The sequence below is a fragment of the Phyllostomus hastatus genome, unplaced genomic scaffold (genome assembly GCF_019186645.2).
Source record: "Phyllostomus hastatus isolate PE091 unplaced genomic scaffold, TTU_PhHast_1.1 phas_scaffold_501, whole genome shotgun sequence".
NCBI classification, from domain to species: domain Eukaryota; kingdom Metazoa; phylum Chordata; class Mammalia; order Chiroptera; family Phyllostomidae; genus Phyllostomus; species Phyllostomus hastatus.
This window is the reverse complement of record NW_025334033.1, coordinates 34,458,622-34,477,578: the sequence shown is the minus strand read 5'-3', so window position 1 is coordinate 34,477,578 and position 18,957 is coordinate 34,458,622. Positions and strand designations below refer to the sequence as shown.

Here is an 18,957-nt window from a genome sequence, read left to right as displayed (position 1 = left end):
TAGTTCTCCATGGTCCTTGGCTTTGCCCTGCAAGAGGTCCCTTTCATTTTTTTATCCTTGATCACATTTGAAGTTGGCTTTGGAGACTATAAACTCTTTCTATGTCAGAGCAGGTTTTTTAGCTTGCTTCCTGACCATACAAGAGTGGGGACTAACATTTGGAACAGCAAGTCTCTTGGATAGGGTTCTTCTTTGAGTACCTTTCTTATTACACTCAAACAACAGTAGCTATCACAGTATTCATCTTCCCTTTTCTAGCCTTTTCTCTTAGGGCTATAAATAAGTCCATTAGCTACCTAGGTACATGCTCATAAATTCATTAGGTACTTGCCACTTTCAAATTATTGTAGTGACAGTTTCATCAGATGTTTTGTCACTCCTTAATGTGGATCATTTGCTCAGCTCGTGTCTCTGATAAGTTTTCTCAAAAATGTTTTCTTGATTAGGCCCTTACTGCTTAATCCCTGATGTAGTATTTTAGAGTTCTTGTTAAGGCAGCATCTCACTTCTAGTTTGTATACCAGTGAAGATAAATTAAATTGTTCTGCAATTATAACTCCCTAAATCTCAGTGGCTTAAGACAACAAGGTTTATTTCTTCTATGTCACATGCTCATTGCATATCAGCTACAGGTTCTCTTTGTTGCGTTCATTCTGGGACCTACATTGATAAACAGTCACTATTTGAGCATTTTTAGTGCCTGTTACAGAGGAAAATAAAGCTTGGTATATTACACAGTAGCTGTTAAAACTATTGCTTAAAAGAGACGTACCACTTTCACTTAAATCACATGGTGGCCTCAGACTTCACTAGAAGTGGGTGTTTTCTTTCCCCACCACTCACCATCCACACTTACCTTTTCAAGATCTTTTTATGAGGAGACCATGTCCCTGTGAAAATGCATTTTATTCATATGAAATGAACACTCTTCTGTGGCCCCATGGGGTAGATTGGACTGATAAGAGTAGAAGCTGTAAAAGATTTCATTATACATAAGTAATTTCTTTAAAAATCAAAGTGAAAAGGTACAGTGTTTAAAGAGTCAGATCTTTCAATAGGGTTTCAATAGCCCCTTTGGTATCTTCCCCCCTTCAATTTATTATTCCTTAGAGGCAATTACTTTTAACTGCTCCCTGTTTCTTTTGGCATTGATATTCCTGTTTCCAATAAACTTGGTTTTTGGTCTTGTAAAAGATGAATATTTAGCTCTCTTTTATCCTCTTTTTCACCCTGACTGCATGATCCGCTATTTTCTGTCTCCCCATCTACTCAATTGTGGTTGTCATAGGTTTGGTTAAATCATCATTCAGTATTTATTTTGTTATGACCATGTAAACTCTATTTCTAGCTGACCTGTGCAATATTCTCTGCTTTAAGTCATTTCTTCAATAATCAAACTTATCAAAGATGGAGCAAACTGCAGAAGTTACTATTAAGTTCCTATTTCCAAAAAAAAATGTAAGAATAACTGCCAAAATCTCTAATTGACCAAATGCAAAGTACTTTGAAATGTATAATCTCATTTGATTAATGAGATAGATGTGGGAAAGTATTCAAGTCTTGAATGTACAGTTAGAACTTTTGGTGTTACAAAATACGTTCTAGGGGAAAAGAATCATATGTTAACCCTAATGTCCAACTTAGTGTTGAAATAATTGAATTGTAACCACAAAGACAGGAAAAGTGATACTTTATATTTGAATCTTAAATTATACTTTAAATATTTTACCTTTTAATTAGGTTGGAATTATTTCATTGGTAACAGATTTTATATAGTTATTCTCTTAGGCTCAAGATGTATGCATTTTTCCCACCCCCAGAATATAAATAAAATCTTGAATGACCTATTTTTAAACCATTCCTATTAATATAAAGTGGCTTTAAAATATGCTGGCTTAAAATGGCTAGAATGTATAATCAATTTTAATGTCAAGGATATCCCTTAATTATATCATTAAAATTACTTTTTTATATACCTCTCATAGTCCTCACTCATAATTCTACTTGAGTTTTTGAACTCTAAGGGGCTTATTATTAAAAATTGATGGTAAGTGAATTCACTGTTTGATAGTAATGAAAAGAATATCAGGAAGTAATCATGAGTGATTAGCTCCTTTTTTGATATACCTGTTCCTTAGGGAGAGGTGTTCTGTTCTTATTGATAATATTGAAAAAACAGAGTAAATAGCCAATTAATATCTTCTTTTTCTAATTTTTTAAATTATTTTATCATTTGATACCTTACTGAAAAATTCTACCCCTAATTTTATGGGTAATTTTTGCTTCCCCCATCCCCCACCACTGTCTCCTGTTTTAAGATAGTGATTGTTTGTTTGAAAAGAAATTAAAACAAAATTCTCACCTACATCTGTGGACATATGTTTACCTTCTAGAAGTATATTTTTATATTATACAAATTTTTCTAATTATATTCTTTTAAACATAATAATATAGATTGTTAGTAGAAAAGCTTCCTGAAAGAACAAATTGTTTAAGAGAAATATGAAAGTAGCAAAACAGAAGAGAATTGAAAGCAGATGCAGAGGACAATGTGGAAGTAAGGGCAGCATGAAAGATGAGAGGAGGATAATCCAGAACAAATCTGAGATCAGAAAATAGAACTGAATTGAGAAGATATTTGAATTTCTAAGTTGTATGAATAAATCAAAGTCTTGAGCATTAAAACTGTGTATTAATAAAATGTTCATAAGTAGTTTTAATAGCTATCTTCTAGGAACTTTAAAGTAGAAAAAATGTGAACATAGTAGATATATATGTGTCTTTCGAACGTGTCACTCCCATGTTAATAGTATTAAATAGCTGTTTGTATATTAATTGTAAATATACTCCCAGTAGAGAAGGATAAAATGCCCAATTTAAAAAATGAATTCAATGTTTGAGAATAAATTTTAGAGCTCTTAAAAATGACAGTGTAACATACTCCAGAAACTACCTATTAAACTTGAGATACTTAATATTGCATTTTCCTGACTGTCTTTTAGAAGTATCAAAAGTCAATAGCATTATCAAATCACTGTCATTATATATCATCCCTTCTCAAATTTTTACTAGGAAGAAATAATAAAGTGCTAGGAAGATCAAATGTATACGTAATGCCTTATATTATTCTTTTTTGCATATTTTACTTGAGTCATTTATTTAACAAATTCATTCTGCAAAACTTTGTTGAACCCCTACTCTTGCCAGGTATTGTGTGAGGCGACAGCACAGCAGTGAATAAACACAGACAAAATCTCCTGCTTATATACAACTACAGCTGATGATGTCTTTCAGTTTCAAAGTACTTAGAATTGGCATCTCTTTTGTTGTCATGTGCATTGTTTATAAGGCAGCAGTCAACTCTCTACCAGAACTGAGTCCTCAGCAATATTTCAGTACCTTGCAAGCAGGGAGAGCCTCCTTAGCTTATTTTTATCAAGCTGGTAAGTATTTTTTATATTCTGATTTTTATGACATTTCTATTGCTATTTAATCAGTATGCTCACTGAGAGCTTATTGTTGGGATTAATTATATGTGCTACAATGCTTCTACTACAATATGCTTGCCTCAATTTAAATCCTGATTCTGCCACTTGACCTGTTGTATTACCTTGGTCAAGTCACTTAACCTCTCTCTGTCTTTTTTGTTATCCATAATGAGGAAATAGTACTTGCTTTATAAATTTGTTGTGAGGATAAGGATAAGTGACTTTACTCATGTACTAATCCATACTAAATTCTAGATAAAAAGGAACTGTTAAGATAATAACATCTGAATTTTATATAGTCATTTCTGAAAGTATACTCTGTTATATTTTTAGCATGTAAATGTTTTAAAAGTGTTTTTAAACTTTAAATGTAGTATCACTAATGCTTTAGCTATACCATTAATTAAAATAAATTAACTAATATAACTCTTAAACATAACTGATAATTGTAATGGTCTCATTTAAGGCTTCATGCATAAAAAATTATATTTTTGCAATTAGTAAGTGAACTAAATCCACATTTCTATTGGTTCCCTTATAATTATTATTTTAGAATGGTATTTTAAAACCATTTTGAAAGTTTTATGCATGTATACATGTTTTTTTTTTGCATATGGTATTAAACTTGGTAAAATAATGCCAAATATTAGGTTTAAATTAAACATTTATTTACTCTATTGTTTTAGAAAGTTTTTAAGGTTGCTTACAAAATTAAAATATGTCATTATAAAGACATAAATAAGAATGAGACTTTGGAAGTAAGGGCATAAATATACTATAACTAGGTGTATTTAGTTACTGCTTATTTGTTGTTGCATACTGGTTGGGCAAACTAATATATTTCTTTTTACTTTTGCAGCTTTGGATTTTAATTTTAAGATTTTTATCTTTTCTAAGGTACAATTCATTAAACATGCATAAAACTTTTCTTATTTTAGATTCTTCAAGTAACTCTATATTTCTTGAAGAACTGAATAAGGCTGTTAAACCTCTCCAAGACTATGGAATTTCAGTTGCAAAGGTAGAAAGATATTCATGTTAATAAATTATCCGTGACAAACATTTTATATTTGAATGACTTATGGCTGAATAGCTAAAGATGCTTGTGTTGTTTCACCTCTTTTTCCAAACTTTAAAAAAAAAAATTGCTACCTTTTTTTATAAGTTCAGACAGAAACACAAAAAGATAGTTCCAAATCAGCTTAATTTTGTAAATTATTCTCTTGTGTCTGTGGTGTCATTTTTCAGTCCTATAGTTAGACTTTTATTTTGTTCTGCCTGACAAATATATCACAATTCAATTATTTATTAAATCTCTATTAGTACAAATGGAAGTACCAAAATTGAGGTAACTGAAGTACTTTTTCTTTACTATTCTAAGATTTTATAATTTCCTATGCTGTAGTTTCATTTATTTTTAGAATGAGGTTAAAACAGCCTAACTTAAAATTATATATTTAATTCTTTTCTCAAAAATTTTCAAACTTGCCATGGAAAAAATTGTGGAAAATTTCCACAGGCATCGTGGATTAGATAGCTACATGAGCCTTTTACTTAGTTTAAATTTAGAATTGGTACCTCAGAAAACTAAATGAGAAGTAACCCAGGGATTATTAAATTCTTTCAGATTAGTGTGTACCTGACTTTCTGTTGTCGACATAAGAAATGTCCAAACCTGTAGAGAATATTTATAAGAGTTTATTTAAGCCAAACTGACAACATACCCTGCGGCACAAGATTTCAAATGATCTGGAAGATAACAGTTTCCTTTGTGCATTTGAAATTAAGAAGGGAATTTTAAAACGATTACGTGGAGATGGGAGAAAGCAAGACCAGGACTGGATTACAGGGTAGTTAATATTAGGTGCTGTTAGCATTTTAAAAGGAAGGTTCTGAAACGGTGATCACATTAACATCAAAGTGTGCTATCCTAGCTGCACAGAAACAAAGATGAGGCTTGCTTAAGGCAAAGATACGCCTTTTACTAAGGTAATGTGCCTGGGGCATGACTACCCATCATGACTCCCCCAGTTAGGAATTTATGATCAGTTTACCCTGTGAGGTTACTTTCCATAGAATTCCTTTTACTTCTACACTGTGTGTACATCTATTCATTCTTGGTTCATTAGCCTTCCTTTTCCAAGAGATGGCTATTGTTCCTCTTGGTCTCTACAGCTAGTTCCCAGGGCAGGAAGCACAGAAAGTTTAACCTTGCCTATTAAAAGGATATTGTTCCCTCTACCTATAGAACACTTCTGACACCAAACATGTGAGTTTTCCATACCAAGCAATTCTGATGCTAACTGCCCAGAGTTAGCACAGATCCCACAGGTTAAGGGTTCAGTGTTATAAGACCACCTGTCACTTCATTTGCCAGATACAAGTAGTGTGTCTCCAGGTTACCTACAACTGATTTCTACAGGACTTGGCTATAAATTGGGTGTTCTTACCTTCCCCTCCTAAGATTTGATAATTTGCTGTAATGGCTCACAGAACTCAGGGAAACATGTTACTTGCTATTATTTGTTTATCATAAAGGCTACCTCAAGAACAGCCAAGTGGAAGAGATGCTTAGGGTGAGGTCAGAAGTCTCGAGCCTCCATCCTTCTGTAGTTTGGGGTGTGTCATTCTCCTGACATTTGGATGGAGTTCATCAGTCCTAAAGCTCTTTAAATTTGTTGTTTAGGGTTCTATGGAGGTTGCCTTTTGGAGGCATGACAGATTAAATCATTGGCCATTGGTGATTAACAATCTCCAGCGTGGAGGATGGGAGGTGGGGTTGAAAGTTCCAGCTCTCTTAATGATTGCTGTGTCTTTCTGACAACCAGACAATGTCCTGAAGCTATCTAAGAGCCCCCAGCCACCCACCAGTCATCTCTTCAGTGTAAACAAAGACAACTCAGAGGTTTTAGAAGCTCCTATATCAGGAACTGGAGTTAAAGGCCAAATATTAGAATAAAAATGCTTATAGTATTCCTATGACTCAGAAAATTATAAGGTTTTAGAAACCTTATAATTGTGTCAAGAACCAGGGGCAGAAACCAAATTCATACTTTTTATGTCATGGTTGTATACCTTACAAAAATAATTCAATTCTGTTTACATAGAGGTGTCAGCTAACTTTGAACAACTGATTACACTCTAGAATGATAATGGTACTCATCTCTGAGGAGATCTGAGTAACATTTTAAACTGAAATTTAGAAATTAAATAATATGTACATATGATAATCAAAAAGGATAATCGTGTTGTTTATCTAGTAACTAGTAACTGTATAGCTAATAACTGGTGTAGAATACTGAGGTTCATACCCAGGGGTATCTTTATGAACTAACCTAACTTGATTTTATAGTTGAGGATGCCAAACTACATGGAAGGTATACTGGTGAATAAGATAGACCTATATTGAGTATCTAGCTCAGTCCCTTGCATATAACAGATACTCTGTAAATGTATAAGAGATTAAAATTAGCTTACTAATATTTAGGCTATTGAACAGAAAGATGCCTAAGATCCATTCTATTTCTTTGGATACTTCATATCCTAAATAGGGAGGATGAAAGACATTCACAAATTATTTTAGTAATTAGCAGAACCCAATTTTAATGAGATGCAAATAAAATGCCATAGCGGTTAAAAGGAAAGAGAGCTCATATCTGATTATTGGGGTGGAAGGTCATGTGTGGTATTGGGAAAAGACTTCCCAAATAGTAGCATTTTGATATTATCTTCAAAAGTTAAGATTTCAGGAGGCAGAGATAGATGAAGAAAACACTAATGTAAATGGATTAAATGTTGCAATTAAGACAAAGATTGTCAAGCTGTGTATAATAACCAAACCCAACTGTATGCCATTTAGAAATGTATCTTTAAAGGGTTCAGAAATTTTCAAAACAAATGAAGGAAAAAGATATGCCATGCAAGTGATAATCTAAAGAAAGCTGGTAAGGCAGTATTACTGTATCAATGTAGATTTAAAAATAAAAGACTTTGAGTCATCCTTGACTTGTTCTATCATAACCAATCCATCAGTAAGTCCTTTAGGTTCTACTACCAAAACTTTCCAACTTGACCACTTCCTGTACCTTCACTTTTACTCCTTCCTTGTCCAAACTATCATTTCTCATCTAGAAAACCACAATAGCCTTCTAATAATTGGCCTTTCTCCTTTCACTTTTGTCTAACTAAACTCTTCTCCGCATGTAGGTGAGATGTGTCAGATTACATTGCTGCCCTTTCAGAAAGGCTTCCCATTACAGTTATGATACAATCTTGTAAACACTGGCTTCCTCCCTAATCTCATTTTCAGTTCCTCCACTCTCCTCAGTTTGTTCTTGACACATACGGGTCATCTTTCTGTTACTTGAACCTGATGTCTTATTTCCACAAGACCTTTGCAGGTATTTTCCCACTCTGCTTAGAACTCATATCTTCCACATATTTCTACATTCGTATGTTTCTCTCCATTACTTTAGTTTGTGCAAATGTCACCCCCTCAGAGAAGCCTTCCTTGATTCCTAAAATGTTCTTAATATTTTTAATAACACTTGACATTACATATTACTTAATTTTTTAAATTATCTGTCTCTATTTTTAGAATGTGAGTTCTAAAGATAAAGTTTTTTTTTTTTTTATCTGGAACTTAGTTGTGCCCCCAGGGACTAGAACAGTGACTAAAATATGGTAGGTGTTCAAATATATATTGAATGGATAAATGGACAAATCTGTTGTCATAATGCCAACCATTATGTCTCTGACTTTTAAAATTACATACACTAAAATTTAGGGGTTTTTGGTTATGGCTATACTATGACTTTTAATTCTAATTCTCTATTTCTGATATCCTTTCTGAATATCAGTTCTCCTTTTGTAGCTTTTTTTTAAACAAATGTAGCTTCCCTAATTATTATTCTGATTCCTCAAACTCTCTTAAAATTAAATTGCATATCAAAAACAACAAAAAACTCATCTAAAAATGAGTTGTTTTGTTGTTGTTAAACACCCCCCCTCCCCCAAATTTATAAAATCCAAAACAAAGTATTCTTTTAGCCTTTGTCTTGGTAAGTTATGTTGGTGGCTGCCTGTTTTCCCCATCTAGTAATCTCTTCATTCTTATCTCATTCCTTCCCCTCCTCTATTTCTTGCTGCATTTACATGCTCGATTTTCTCTCTAATTTTACTTAGTGTATTTATGAAAAGTCTCTTGAATCTTTTTGTTCTTTTCTGTTTTACTTCACATCTCAGCCATCCTTGACCTATACTGATCTGATATTTTTTTAACCTCCCTCCTTATCTTTGTGCTCTCATGCCTTTCATTTTATCTTCATGTTGCTGCCAGGATTGTCCTTATATTTTTAACATAGAGCCCTGATTGTAAGCTGTTTGTAAGCTGATCGAGGGCTGTTATGGTTGCTCTGACATCATCAGGGACTTAGGTTCATTCTTTCTGACGCACCATCCTTAGCAAGGGTTCTTCTTTAAAGAGACCTCAGGGTCCCTAGTTACTGCTGGTGTTGTAGCTATCTTGTCTGTTTTGTCAGGAAGAAGTGGGAAGAGGAAATGTATCAGTCAACCCCTTTTTAGGAGTCTTCTGAGAATTCCAACCCAGTGACTTCTCCTAACACTGTTTAGCCATCCTTGGCTGTTGGGAGTCTGGGAAAGTCATTTAATGGGGAACTTGCTTTTAGTGAGGTTCTGTCAGTAAAACCAAAGGGGAGGATGGATTTTGGGTGACAAACCACCACTGTTTGCTATACACCTGGGCCGGCTGTTGAGATGGTTTCATGGTTCCAGCTTACCACTCACTGCTGTGCTTCCTAGCTTTTGCTCATGATTTTTGTCCTGCTTTAATTGTTTCCTTCCTTTTCTACCTGATTACCTTCTACTTGCTTCTCACATAAAAATGAGTTAAATGGTATAATTAAATATTATATCTTAGGTATAATTAAATACTACTATTAAATGTAGAAACAGGTCCTTTTTCTGGGTTATGTCAAGCACTTGAGTAAATGAGCAATTATGGGATTCAAATCAGAAAGAAAATTAAAATAAGAAATATGATATAGAAAAAAAATTATAATGTTTAATTGTATTTCTTGTTTCCCAAAGCAAGAAAATTCACCTTTTGGTATACTCTAAACCTTAAATGTAATCTTTTAAAGGTTAATTGTGTCAAAGAAGAAATATCAAGATACTGTGGAAAAGAAAGGGATTTGATGAAAGCATATTTATTCAGGTAAACTATTATTTTGAGTGTGATGGACAAATATAAAACTATACTTCTAGAATATTCAAGTATATAAAATATCACTAATCCAGAATAAAGTTGTATGCAATGGGGGTCATGTGAAGCTTAGCGAAAAGTCCAAGTAATACATTTGTTACCTGCACTTTAGCTTCCTTATCTGTAAAGCAAAGATGATACCTACCTCACAGGGTAGGTATTTTTTTACCCTATTGTTTGTTTTAAGTATTACAGGGTTGTTTTAAGTATTACATGAAAATCCTATGTAAATTCCTATTACAAATGCCTGGTAAGTAAGCACTAAGAAAATTCAGTGTTTAAGTAGATATGTCAGGTCATATTCTGGTGTGAAACAAATGTACTTTATTTTCAAGGGATCTGCCAATATCCGGGTTACAGATTTCAGGGCACTTGGGTCTGCCAACCTATCTGGGGTTTCCCAGAATCTTTCCTCAAACTCTTGGGATTTGACCTAGGAAATGGGGAGAGATCCTGTCTCCTCAGAGACCTGCTGCTGAGGACATTTCTTTCTCTTACTTGTCTCCTTCTGATTTGGGGAATCTGTGTGTATGTGACAGGGAGGTTGGTAGGAAGCCCTGTTTGCACTTTTTTTTCTGGTCTTTTTGCTAGGTCCAGGGCCTAAGCTTTTCAAAGTTGACATAGTTTATATTCAATAAATATTTGAGTGTATATTCTGGCCAGCACTTTGGGATGTGCATGGGATAATGGATAGGATGTAGGCTCTAACATTACAGCCTAGAATACCAGAGGAACAAGTAAATTGGATGCTAAGGAAATATTTCTGTAACACTTTTTCAAACTTTTTACAGAGGCAACATACTACTCAGAGAATTCCCTACTGATACCTTGTTTGATGTGAATGCCATCATTGCTCATGTTCTCTTGTAAGTACAGGGGTTACCATTCACTTCTTTACTTATTATTTATCTAGTAATTTCACTTTAGACAATCACAATCAATTAAAACATTTTAGAGTTTTAATATTATATTTGTAGGCATCAATTTCACATAAATTCCTGGTCTATCTTCCCACATAGAGAATCTAAAATTTCTTAAATGGCAGATAATGCATAAACATATAGATACACTGTATTAAAATAGTAGATGGCACGGCATGACTACATGGGTCATACTATTGTGACTAGCATCCTTCTCACCCAGATGATTTTTGTCTGGCATCTGTAGCTCTGTTGTGCCTGCTCAGTAAGTACAGAAACAGTTCACATAATCTCAGAACATACCTGAATGTTTGTTGAGAGAGAGTAAGTGACTTTAATTTAATTTCCTTGGTATGGAATCTTTAAGCCTGGGAGTGAGGCCTGTTTGAGGTCCATTCATGCACTTTACCTCTGAATAAAGTCTGGTATTCTCTTTGATGAAAAATCTAGAAACTATGACTTGTTAAGGACATGAATTTAAATGGACTTTCCCGATTTAACATTATTGTAGGTTTGTTTCCAACTAAGACCTTTGCTGACATTGACTCTCTTTGTCTTCTGCTTGGCTCCCCGCTTCCTTCTCTTCTCTGATTGGATTCCCAGAAAAATTGGGTGAAAGTTAAATTACAGAAAACTTAAAATATATTGGTGAAAAGTTGTGTTTATCGCTTTGAAAATGGATACTTTTAAATGTTCCAGTACTAACAATATATTAATGAAAGGCCTTTAGAAAAGATCCTGACAATCAAGGATCCTGAGGCCTGTAGAGTAAGAAGCCAATTATAAGGAATGAAAGGTGGCCTTTTGAAGGAGGAATTCCAAAGAGCTGTTGGGCCGTCTTAGAAGCCCTTTCCTGGGTTAGAGAAGGGGTGGCTGTCCTAAGGTGGGGGTCGGTCATAAAAGGCTTAGCAAAAAGTCCAAGTAATAGATATGATACTTGTTGTGCAGTGGATACCTGATGCCTGTCTTTGACCCAGAAATGACAGTGAAGGAACAAAGAAGATTCTTTGAGGGATGGGGGAAGGGTGATTAAGATCATCTTTGACAAGTTTGACAGCAAATTCTGGAGAGGCTTGTCCACCTTCGACAACCTGAAGATAAGGTGGTTTTGAAACAGTCTAGCCTTAGATGTGGAGTGGCTCTCAGTGCTGGGGACCCTGTTCTCTGAACTGGCTAGTCTGTGGAGCCTGTGTTATGCAATCCTGCTGTGGTGATGTCCTGTTTTTTATGCTGTGCTAATGCTGGTTTGTAGAACACTAATTCCACAAAGATCATTCCCCTCATTCCTCCCATGTACCAGATACCTGTTAGGTACTGGGGATTAAAAACAGAATAGGATGTGGCTTCTGTTCTCTAGGAATATAGGGTTTTGTTGCAGAGACAGACATATGAACAGAAAATATTATGTAGCAAGTAAAACAGAAGTACGTATAAGGGCTTATGGACCCACAGGGTAGGGAATGGTTCCTATTGGGTCTAGAATGAGGGTACATATTTACTAAGAAGTCTTCCTGAAGGAGGTGGCATGGGGATGATACTTAAAGCATGAGTGGGCATTTGCTTGGTGAAGAAATGGGAAGTGGGTAACGCAGTGGGGACTGTGTGAGCAATGGCAGGAAGTTAGAATAGTTTGGAGAGGGTAGTTTTTTAAGTTCTTTTTAAAAATGATTTTATTTATTTATTTTTAGAGAGAGGGGAGGAGAGGGAGAAAGAGAGGGAGAGAAACATCCATGTGTGGTTACCTCTCACACCCCCTATCGGGGACCTGGTCTGCAACTCAGGCATGTGCCCTGACTGGGAATTGAACAGGTGACCCTTTGGTTCACAGGCCTGCACCCAGTCCATCGCGCTGCACTAGTCAGGGCATGGACAGGGCAGTTTTTTACCAAGAGTATCAAATGTGAAGCAGGAGATGAGGGCAGAGAGGTAGGCATGGGGTCAGATAAAGGGAATCTTTGTTTACCATGTGAAGAAGTTCAGGCTTTTGGGTAGCTACTGATGGGTGAGAAGTCCAGCTCCACATCAGAATTCTTGTGTCATCTTTTGGGCCCAACCATAGGCAATTATAAGGTTTTACCTGGCAGGCCTCATAGGGGGAAGGTACCTCCTCCACACTAGACTTGCTGTGCAGCCAGCACATTGCAGTTTTTTAGAGAAAATTGAGGTCAAGGACTCAGGTCCCTCCTTTCTCCCAATCCCTTAGGCCAAACATGCTCCTGTGTACACCTGCATTTTTAGCCCAGTTGTCTCCATTTTGAGGCCTCACTATCAGAAACCTTGGCTGGGCACCTCACAGGTACTTCTGATAAGACCCTCTTATCTCTACTTTGACTCAGTCCCTTTCCACTCCTAGCCCCTCTTTCCTTCACCCCAGCCCACCAGTCCATAAAGAGCCAGGAGCCTTTTGTTGGGTGCCCCTTGGAATGCAGTGATACCTTACATCTGTGCTTTGTGCACCTGACCCTCACCTGAAGCTGTTTCATGGCAGGGAAGGGAAAGAAGCATTCTGAAACTGATGCCTCTCTGCCTCTTGCTTGTACTGTCGCAATAAGTGAATGAAGGCTGGATTGTTACTTTCAGTTGGGCTTGCTGTACTAATTGACCAGCATAACACCTGATTGTTCAATAGAGGGTTGCTGGCAGGCAAGTGATGCGATTAAATTAGTACTGGAGAGCTCTTTCTGGTGGGTGTGACAGTTTTGTGGGGTCCAAGAACATGGAGGAACCAACTTCTGGCCAAGATGGAGGCATAGGTAGATACACTTTGCCCCTTGAACAACTGAAAGAAGGACAACAACAAATTTAAAAATAAAACCAGAACTTCCAGAAAATCAAATTTCATGGAAGTCGACAACCAAGGAGTTACAGAAGAAACATTCATTGAGACTGGTAGGAGGGGTGGAGATGGGTAGCTGGGGCAGAGAGGACATGTGGCAATGTGGCATATAGAGTACCAGGCAGATGAGGAGGTGGCTGGCAGTCCCACATTTATGTGCAGATAAACTGGAAGGAACAACTGGGGAGCAAGACTGTGCAACCCTGGGTTCCAGCACAGGAAAAGAAAGCTTCAAAACCTCTGGTTGTAAAAATCTGTGGGGGTTGTGGTGGCAGGAGAAACTCCCAGCCTCATAGGAGGGTTCATTGGAGAGACCCACAGGGTCCTAGAATGTACACAAGTCCACCCACCCAGGAATCAGCACCAGAAGGCCCCAATTTGCTTATGGGTAGCAGGGGAAGTGACTAAAAGCCAATCAAGAGTGGAGCAAACAACATTATTTCCTCTCTGACCCCTCCCCCACATACAGTGCCACAATACAGCAAAGTGTGTTGCCCCACCCTGGTGAATACCTAAGGTTCTGCCCCTTACAACATAATAGGTGCATTGAGACAAATGGCCCAAGTCAAAGAGCAGATCAAAACTTCAAAAAAAGAACTAAGTGATAAAGAGATAACCAATCTATCAGATCTAGAGTTCAAAACATTGGTAATCAGAATGCTCACAGAAATGGTTGAGTATGGTTGTACAATAGAGAAAAAAGTGAAGGCTATGCAAGGTGAAATAAAAATATACAGGGAACCAACAGTGAAGGGAAGGAAACCGGGTCTCAAATCAATGATTTGGAGGAAAAGGAAGAAATAAACATTTAACTGGACCAGAACAAAGAGACAAAAATTCAAAAAAAAAATGAGAGGCTTAGGAACCTCTGGGACAGCTTTAAATGTTCCAACATCCAAATCACAGGGGTGCCAGAAGGAGAAGATGAAGAGCAAGAAATTGAAAATTTATGTGAAAAAGTAATGAAGGAGAACTTCCCCAATCTGGCAAAGGAAATAGACTTCCAGAAAGTCCAGGAAGCTCAGAGAATCCCCAAGAAGTTGGACCTAAGGAAGCACACACCAAGGCACATCATCATTAAGTTACCCAAGATTAAAGACAAAGAGAGAATCTTAAAAGCAGCAAGAGAAAAGGAGACAGTTACCTGCAAAGGAGTGCTCATAAGACTAACAGCTGATTTCTCAAAAGAAATCTTACAGGCAAGAAGGGGCTGGAAAGAAGTATTCCAAGTCATGAAAGACAAGGACCTATATCCAAGATTATCTAGCAAAACTATCATTTAGAATGGAAGGGCAGATAAAGTGCATCCCAGATAAGGTCAAGTTAAAGGAGTTCATCATCACCCAGCTCTTATTATATGAAATGTTAAAGAGACTTATCTAAGAAAAAGATGATAAAAAATATGAACAGTAAAATGACGACAAACTCACAACTATCAACAACTGAACCTAAAACAAACTAAGCAAACAACTAGAACAGGAACAGACTCACAGAAATGAAGATCACATGGAGGGTTATCAGTGGGGAGAGGGAAGGGCGAGAATGAGGGAAAAGGTACAGGGGATAAGAAGCATAAATGGTAGGTACAAAATAGATGGAGAGATTAAAAATAGTATAGGAAATGAAGAAGCCAAAGAATATAGATGTATGGACCCATGGACGTGAACTAAGTAAGATGTGGGAAAGCTGGTGGGAGGGGGTGTGCAGGGTGGAGGGGAATAAAGGAGAGAAAAAAATGGGACAACTGTACCAGCACAATCAATAAAACATACTTTGAAAAAACAAAATATTAAAATATATCTATTCTCCTGAATATCCCTCCTGCCCCTCGGCCCCTACCCCAAATGGAGAAACCATTGTGTGGCTGTTGTACAATCTAGAGACGTAGAATAGAGATAGCAAAGAGGGAATTTTCTTTTTAATGCTTAGGAGGTAAAATTAACTGGACTTGGTAACCGTTTATTTTGTAATAATGAGCAAAACTACAAACTTGAGTTAGTTCCTGACTTCTTTTTTACCTCATTCTATTTCAAATCTAATTGATCACTGTCTGAGGTAGGCAAGGGAGAAGAGCAAATTTTCAGAAGATAATTTTCAGTGAGTCAAATGCCCATCACATCTAAATCTCAAGTAAACAGTTATAGGAACTTGAGCCCCCAAGGAGTGCAGATTTAAGTGTTGTTAACATAGAGGCCATGTGGGCAGTGTTCTAGGGAAGAACGCACTTCCCTTCACTTCCCATCACTTACGGGAAGAAGAAACTTAGGGGGAGGAAACTAAATGTCAAGTAGATTTCCAAAGAGGCAATGTCCTCATTTTTGTTTAAAATGTAAAAAAAATGACTTGTGACATATAGTATTTAAAAATTTTTTCAGTAATAGTTGGAATGTTGAAGAACTGTGCTAAATAGTGTATCATATCAGAGTTATACTTTGCAATTTACTATGGGGAAAAAATGCCTTTCACTCTATCATCCTACTTTTATGTGCTAAATCTACTAGGTTGAAATACCCCATGTCTGTTAAGCAGTTTCTGTCACGTACTCTGTGGCAGCTACATACTATTCCTAGAAATGGAACTGAACTGTTGCTTGATATCTTTTGCCCATTTTTCTATCATGTTTTAAACTTTATTATTATTAATTTCTAGGCACTCTCCTTATGTAAAGGAGACTAAACTGCACATTTTTCACTTTCCCCCACCAAGTTTGTCATTTGTCTTCATATTTCCCAACTTTGTTCTTTTAAAATTATCTGGTCAAATTTATCTTCTTTCTTTGGACTTGTGAATTTTAAGTTGTATTAAGATCTCTCTTATGCCATTGCTACAAAGGAATTCACCTATTTTTTAAAAAAAAATAATAGACTTTTTTAAAGCAGTTTTAGGCTGACCAAAAATTTAGCAGGTGGTACATAGAATTCCCATATACCTCCTTTCTTTTTTGTATTCCGTTTCCCTTTATTCTTAACATTTTGCATTAGTGTGGTATATTGTTACAGTTGATGAACCAATATTGACACATTATTGTTAACCAAGTACCTATTTGTTTTGGGGTTCACTCTGTTGTTCAGTTCTGTAAGTTTCGACATGGCTTGTGTCTACCAATATAGTATCAGACAGCATGGTTTCACTGACCCAAAAAATTCCTTGTGCTCCACCTATTTGTCCTGCCCTTCTGCTCCCCAACTGCTTATCCTTTTGTTGTCAACATAATTTTACTTTATCCAGAATGTCATATAATTGAATCATATAGCATATAGCCTTTTTAGATTGACTTTTTTTTTTTTACCTTAGCAATATGTATTTCAGGTTCTGCCTTGTATTTCATGGTTGGATATCTCATTTCTTTTTATCAGTGGTTGATATTCCATTGTATGGATGTACCATTTATCCATTCACCTATTGAAGTGTTTCTTCCATGTTTTGGCAAATATGAATAAAGCTGTTATAAACATTCCTGTGCAGGCTTTATGTGTGCATGTACCATTGTTTTAAACTCCTCTGGGTAAAATGAATGTGATTTCTGGATGATATGGTAAGGCTGTGTTTAGCTTTGTAAGAAACTGCCACCCTACCTGCCCAAGTGCCTGTACCACTTTGCATTCACATGTACAGTGAATGAGTTCCTGTTGCTCAACATCCTTGTCAGCATTTGGAATTGCCAATTTTTTTAGCCATTCTAATAGGTGTATAGTGGCTTCTCATTGTTTTAATTTGCAGTTTTGCAGTGACATGATGTTGAGCACATTTCCTATGCTTCTTATTAGTCCTTTGTATGTTTTCTTAGGTGGGATATCTGTTAAGAACTTTTGCACATATTTTAATTGTTTTTTATTGATGAATTTTAAGGGTCTTTTTTTGTATATGTTGGATGTAAGTCCTTTATCAGGTACATGTTTTGCAATTTTTCCCCCTATGCTGTGGCTTGTTTTTTTCATTCTCTTAGCAGTTTCTTCTGCAGAGCAAAAGTTTTAATAATAATGAAGTCTAACTTAACATTTTTCCCTATGGATTATGCTTTTGGTGGTGTATCTAAATCATTGCTATATCCAAGGCTACCAATTTTCTTTCATGTTATCATCTAGAAGATTTATAGTTGTACATTTTACATATAGGCCTGTGATCCATTTTGAGTTAATTTTTGTGGAAGTTGTGAAGTTAGTGTCTGGATTTATTTTTTTGCATGTGATATCCAGTTGTTTTAGCACTCTTTCTCCATTAAGTGACCTTTCTCCTTTGTCAAAGGTCAGACTCATTTCTGTGGATGTATTTCTTCTCAGTGTTTTCATGGTTTCAGTTTTATAGTTAAATCTTTGATCTGTTTAGAATTTAACTTGGTGAAGGGTATGAGGGATGGATTTAGCTCTGTAAGAGCCAAGTGGCTATATAGTTGTCCCAACACAACTGAGATTAATGAATCACTTCACTATTCGAGATGCCATTTTTTACACTAATCACTCATATATATTTGGGTCTATTTTTTTAACTTCATATTTCAATTATCTATTTGTATACTAGTACCATTGCTTTAGTTATTGAGGTTTTATACTACCTGAAAGATCCAGGGCCCTTCGTATTTCTCTTTTAAGAATTATAATGGGGAAGATAGGGGAAAGGTCACTGAGGACCATGTATAAAGGACACATGGACAAAGCCAAAGGGGGTAGAATCTAGGGTGGGGGGTGCAGACAGGTGGCAGGTGGAGTGGGGGAGGAGGGGGGAAATTGGAGACAACTGTACTTGAAAAACAATTTAAGAAAGGAAAAAAATAAAATAAATAAAATTTTGTAACTAAAAAAAGAGGTTTCATTTACAGATAACATTAAAAATTAACTTGTCCAATCTATTCCCCTCTTTGACTAAATCCTACTAACATTAAATGTATAAGTTATTTTAGGGACAGATGACATTTTTAGAGTAAATCTTACCATCCCAGAACCTGAAGTCTTTTTATTTGTCCCAATTTCTTTTGTGTTTTTTAGTAATATTTTAATGCTTTCTTCATATATGCCTGGACACTTAAACTTATTACAAGGTATTTAGTCTCTTTTGTTTCTATTGTAAATGGGTTTTTTCTTACATTGTCTTCTAGCACATCTATTTTCATATAAAATATAGATATATAGCATATCTATATGTATAATATATACATACATGTATATGAAAGATATTGATTTCTTTCTATTAAATTTGTGTCCTTGGACCTTACTGAATTTCTGTTATTTAGAACAACACTGGAAAAACAAGACGATAATTAGAATGTAGTAATAATATTCATATTGTAGAATGCATGAGAAATTTTACCACATCATTAGGACAAGAAAAGAAAGTCCCAAGACAGACTTCTTCTTTAACCCGTTTCTGTCAGTATTTCTCCTGTTTGAAACTGGAGTGAAGTAGCACAAGTTTGTGGAAAGGATCCTAGAGATC

At 35.8% G+C, this 18,957-nt stretch overlaps 1 protein-coding gene across 1 annotated transcript in view; it reads left to right on the top strand.

Moving 5' to 3' along the window:
* Positions 1–18,957, top strand: part of TXNDC16 (thioredoxin domain containing 16) — a 75,353-nt gene that overhangs the window by 2,607 nt on the left and 53,789 nt on the right. The window contains exons 2-5 of the mRNA XM_045823680.1: positions 3,208–3,443; positions 4,427–4,509; positions 9,650–9,723; positions 10,563–10,637. Coding sequence (XP_045679636.1) covers positions 3,281–3,443; positions 4,427–4,509; positions 9,650–9,723; positions 10,563–10,637 — 395 coding nt within the window. The 5' untranslated portion in view covers positions 3,208–3,280. The remainder of the gene's footprint in view (positions 1–3,207; positions 3,444–4,426; positions 4,510–9,649; positions 9,724–10,562; positions 10,638–18,957) is intronic.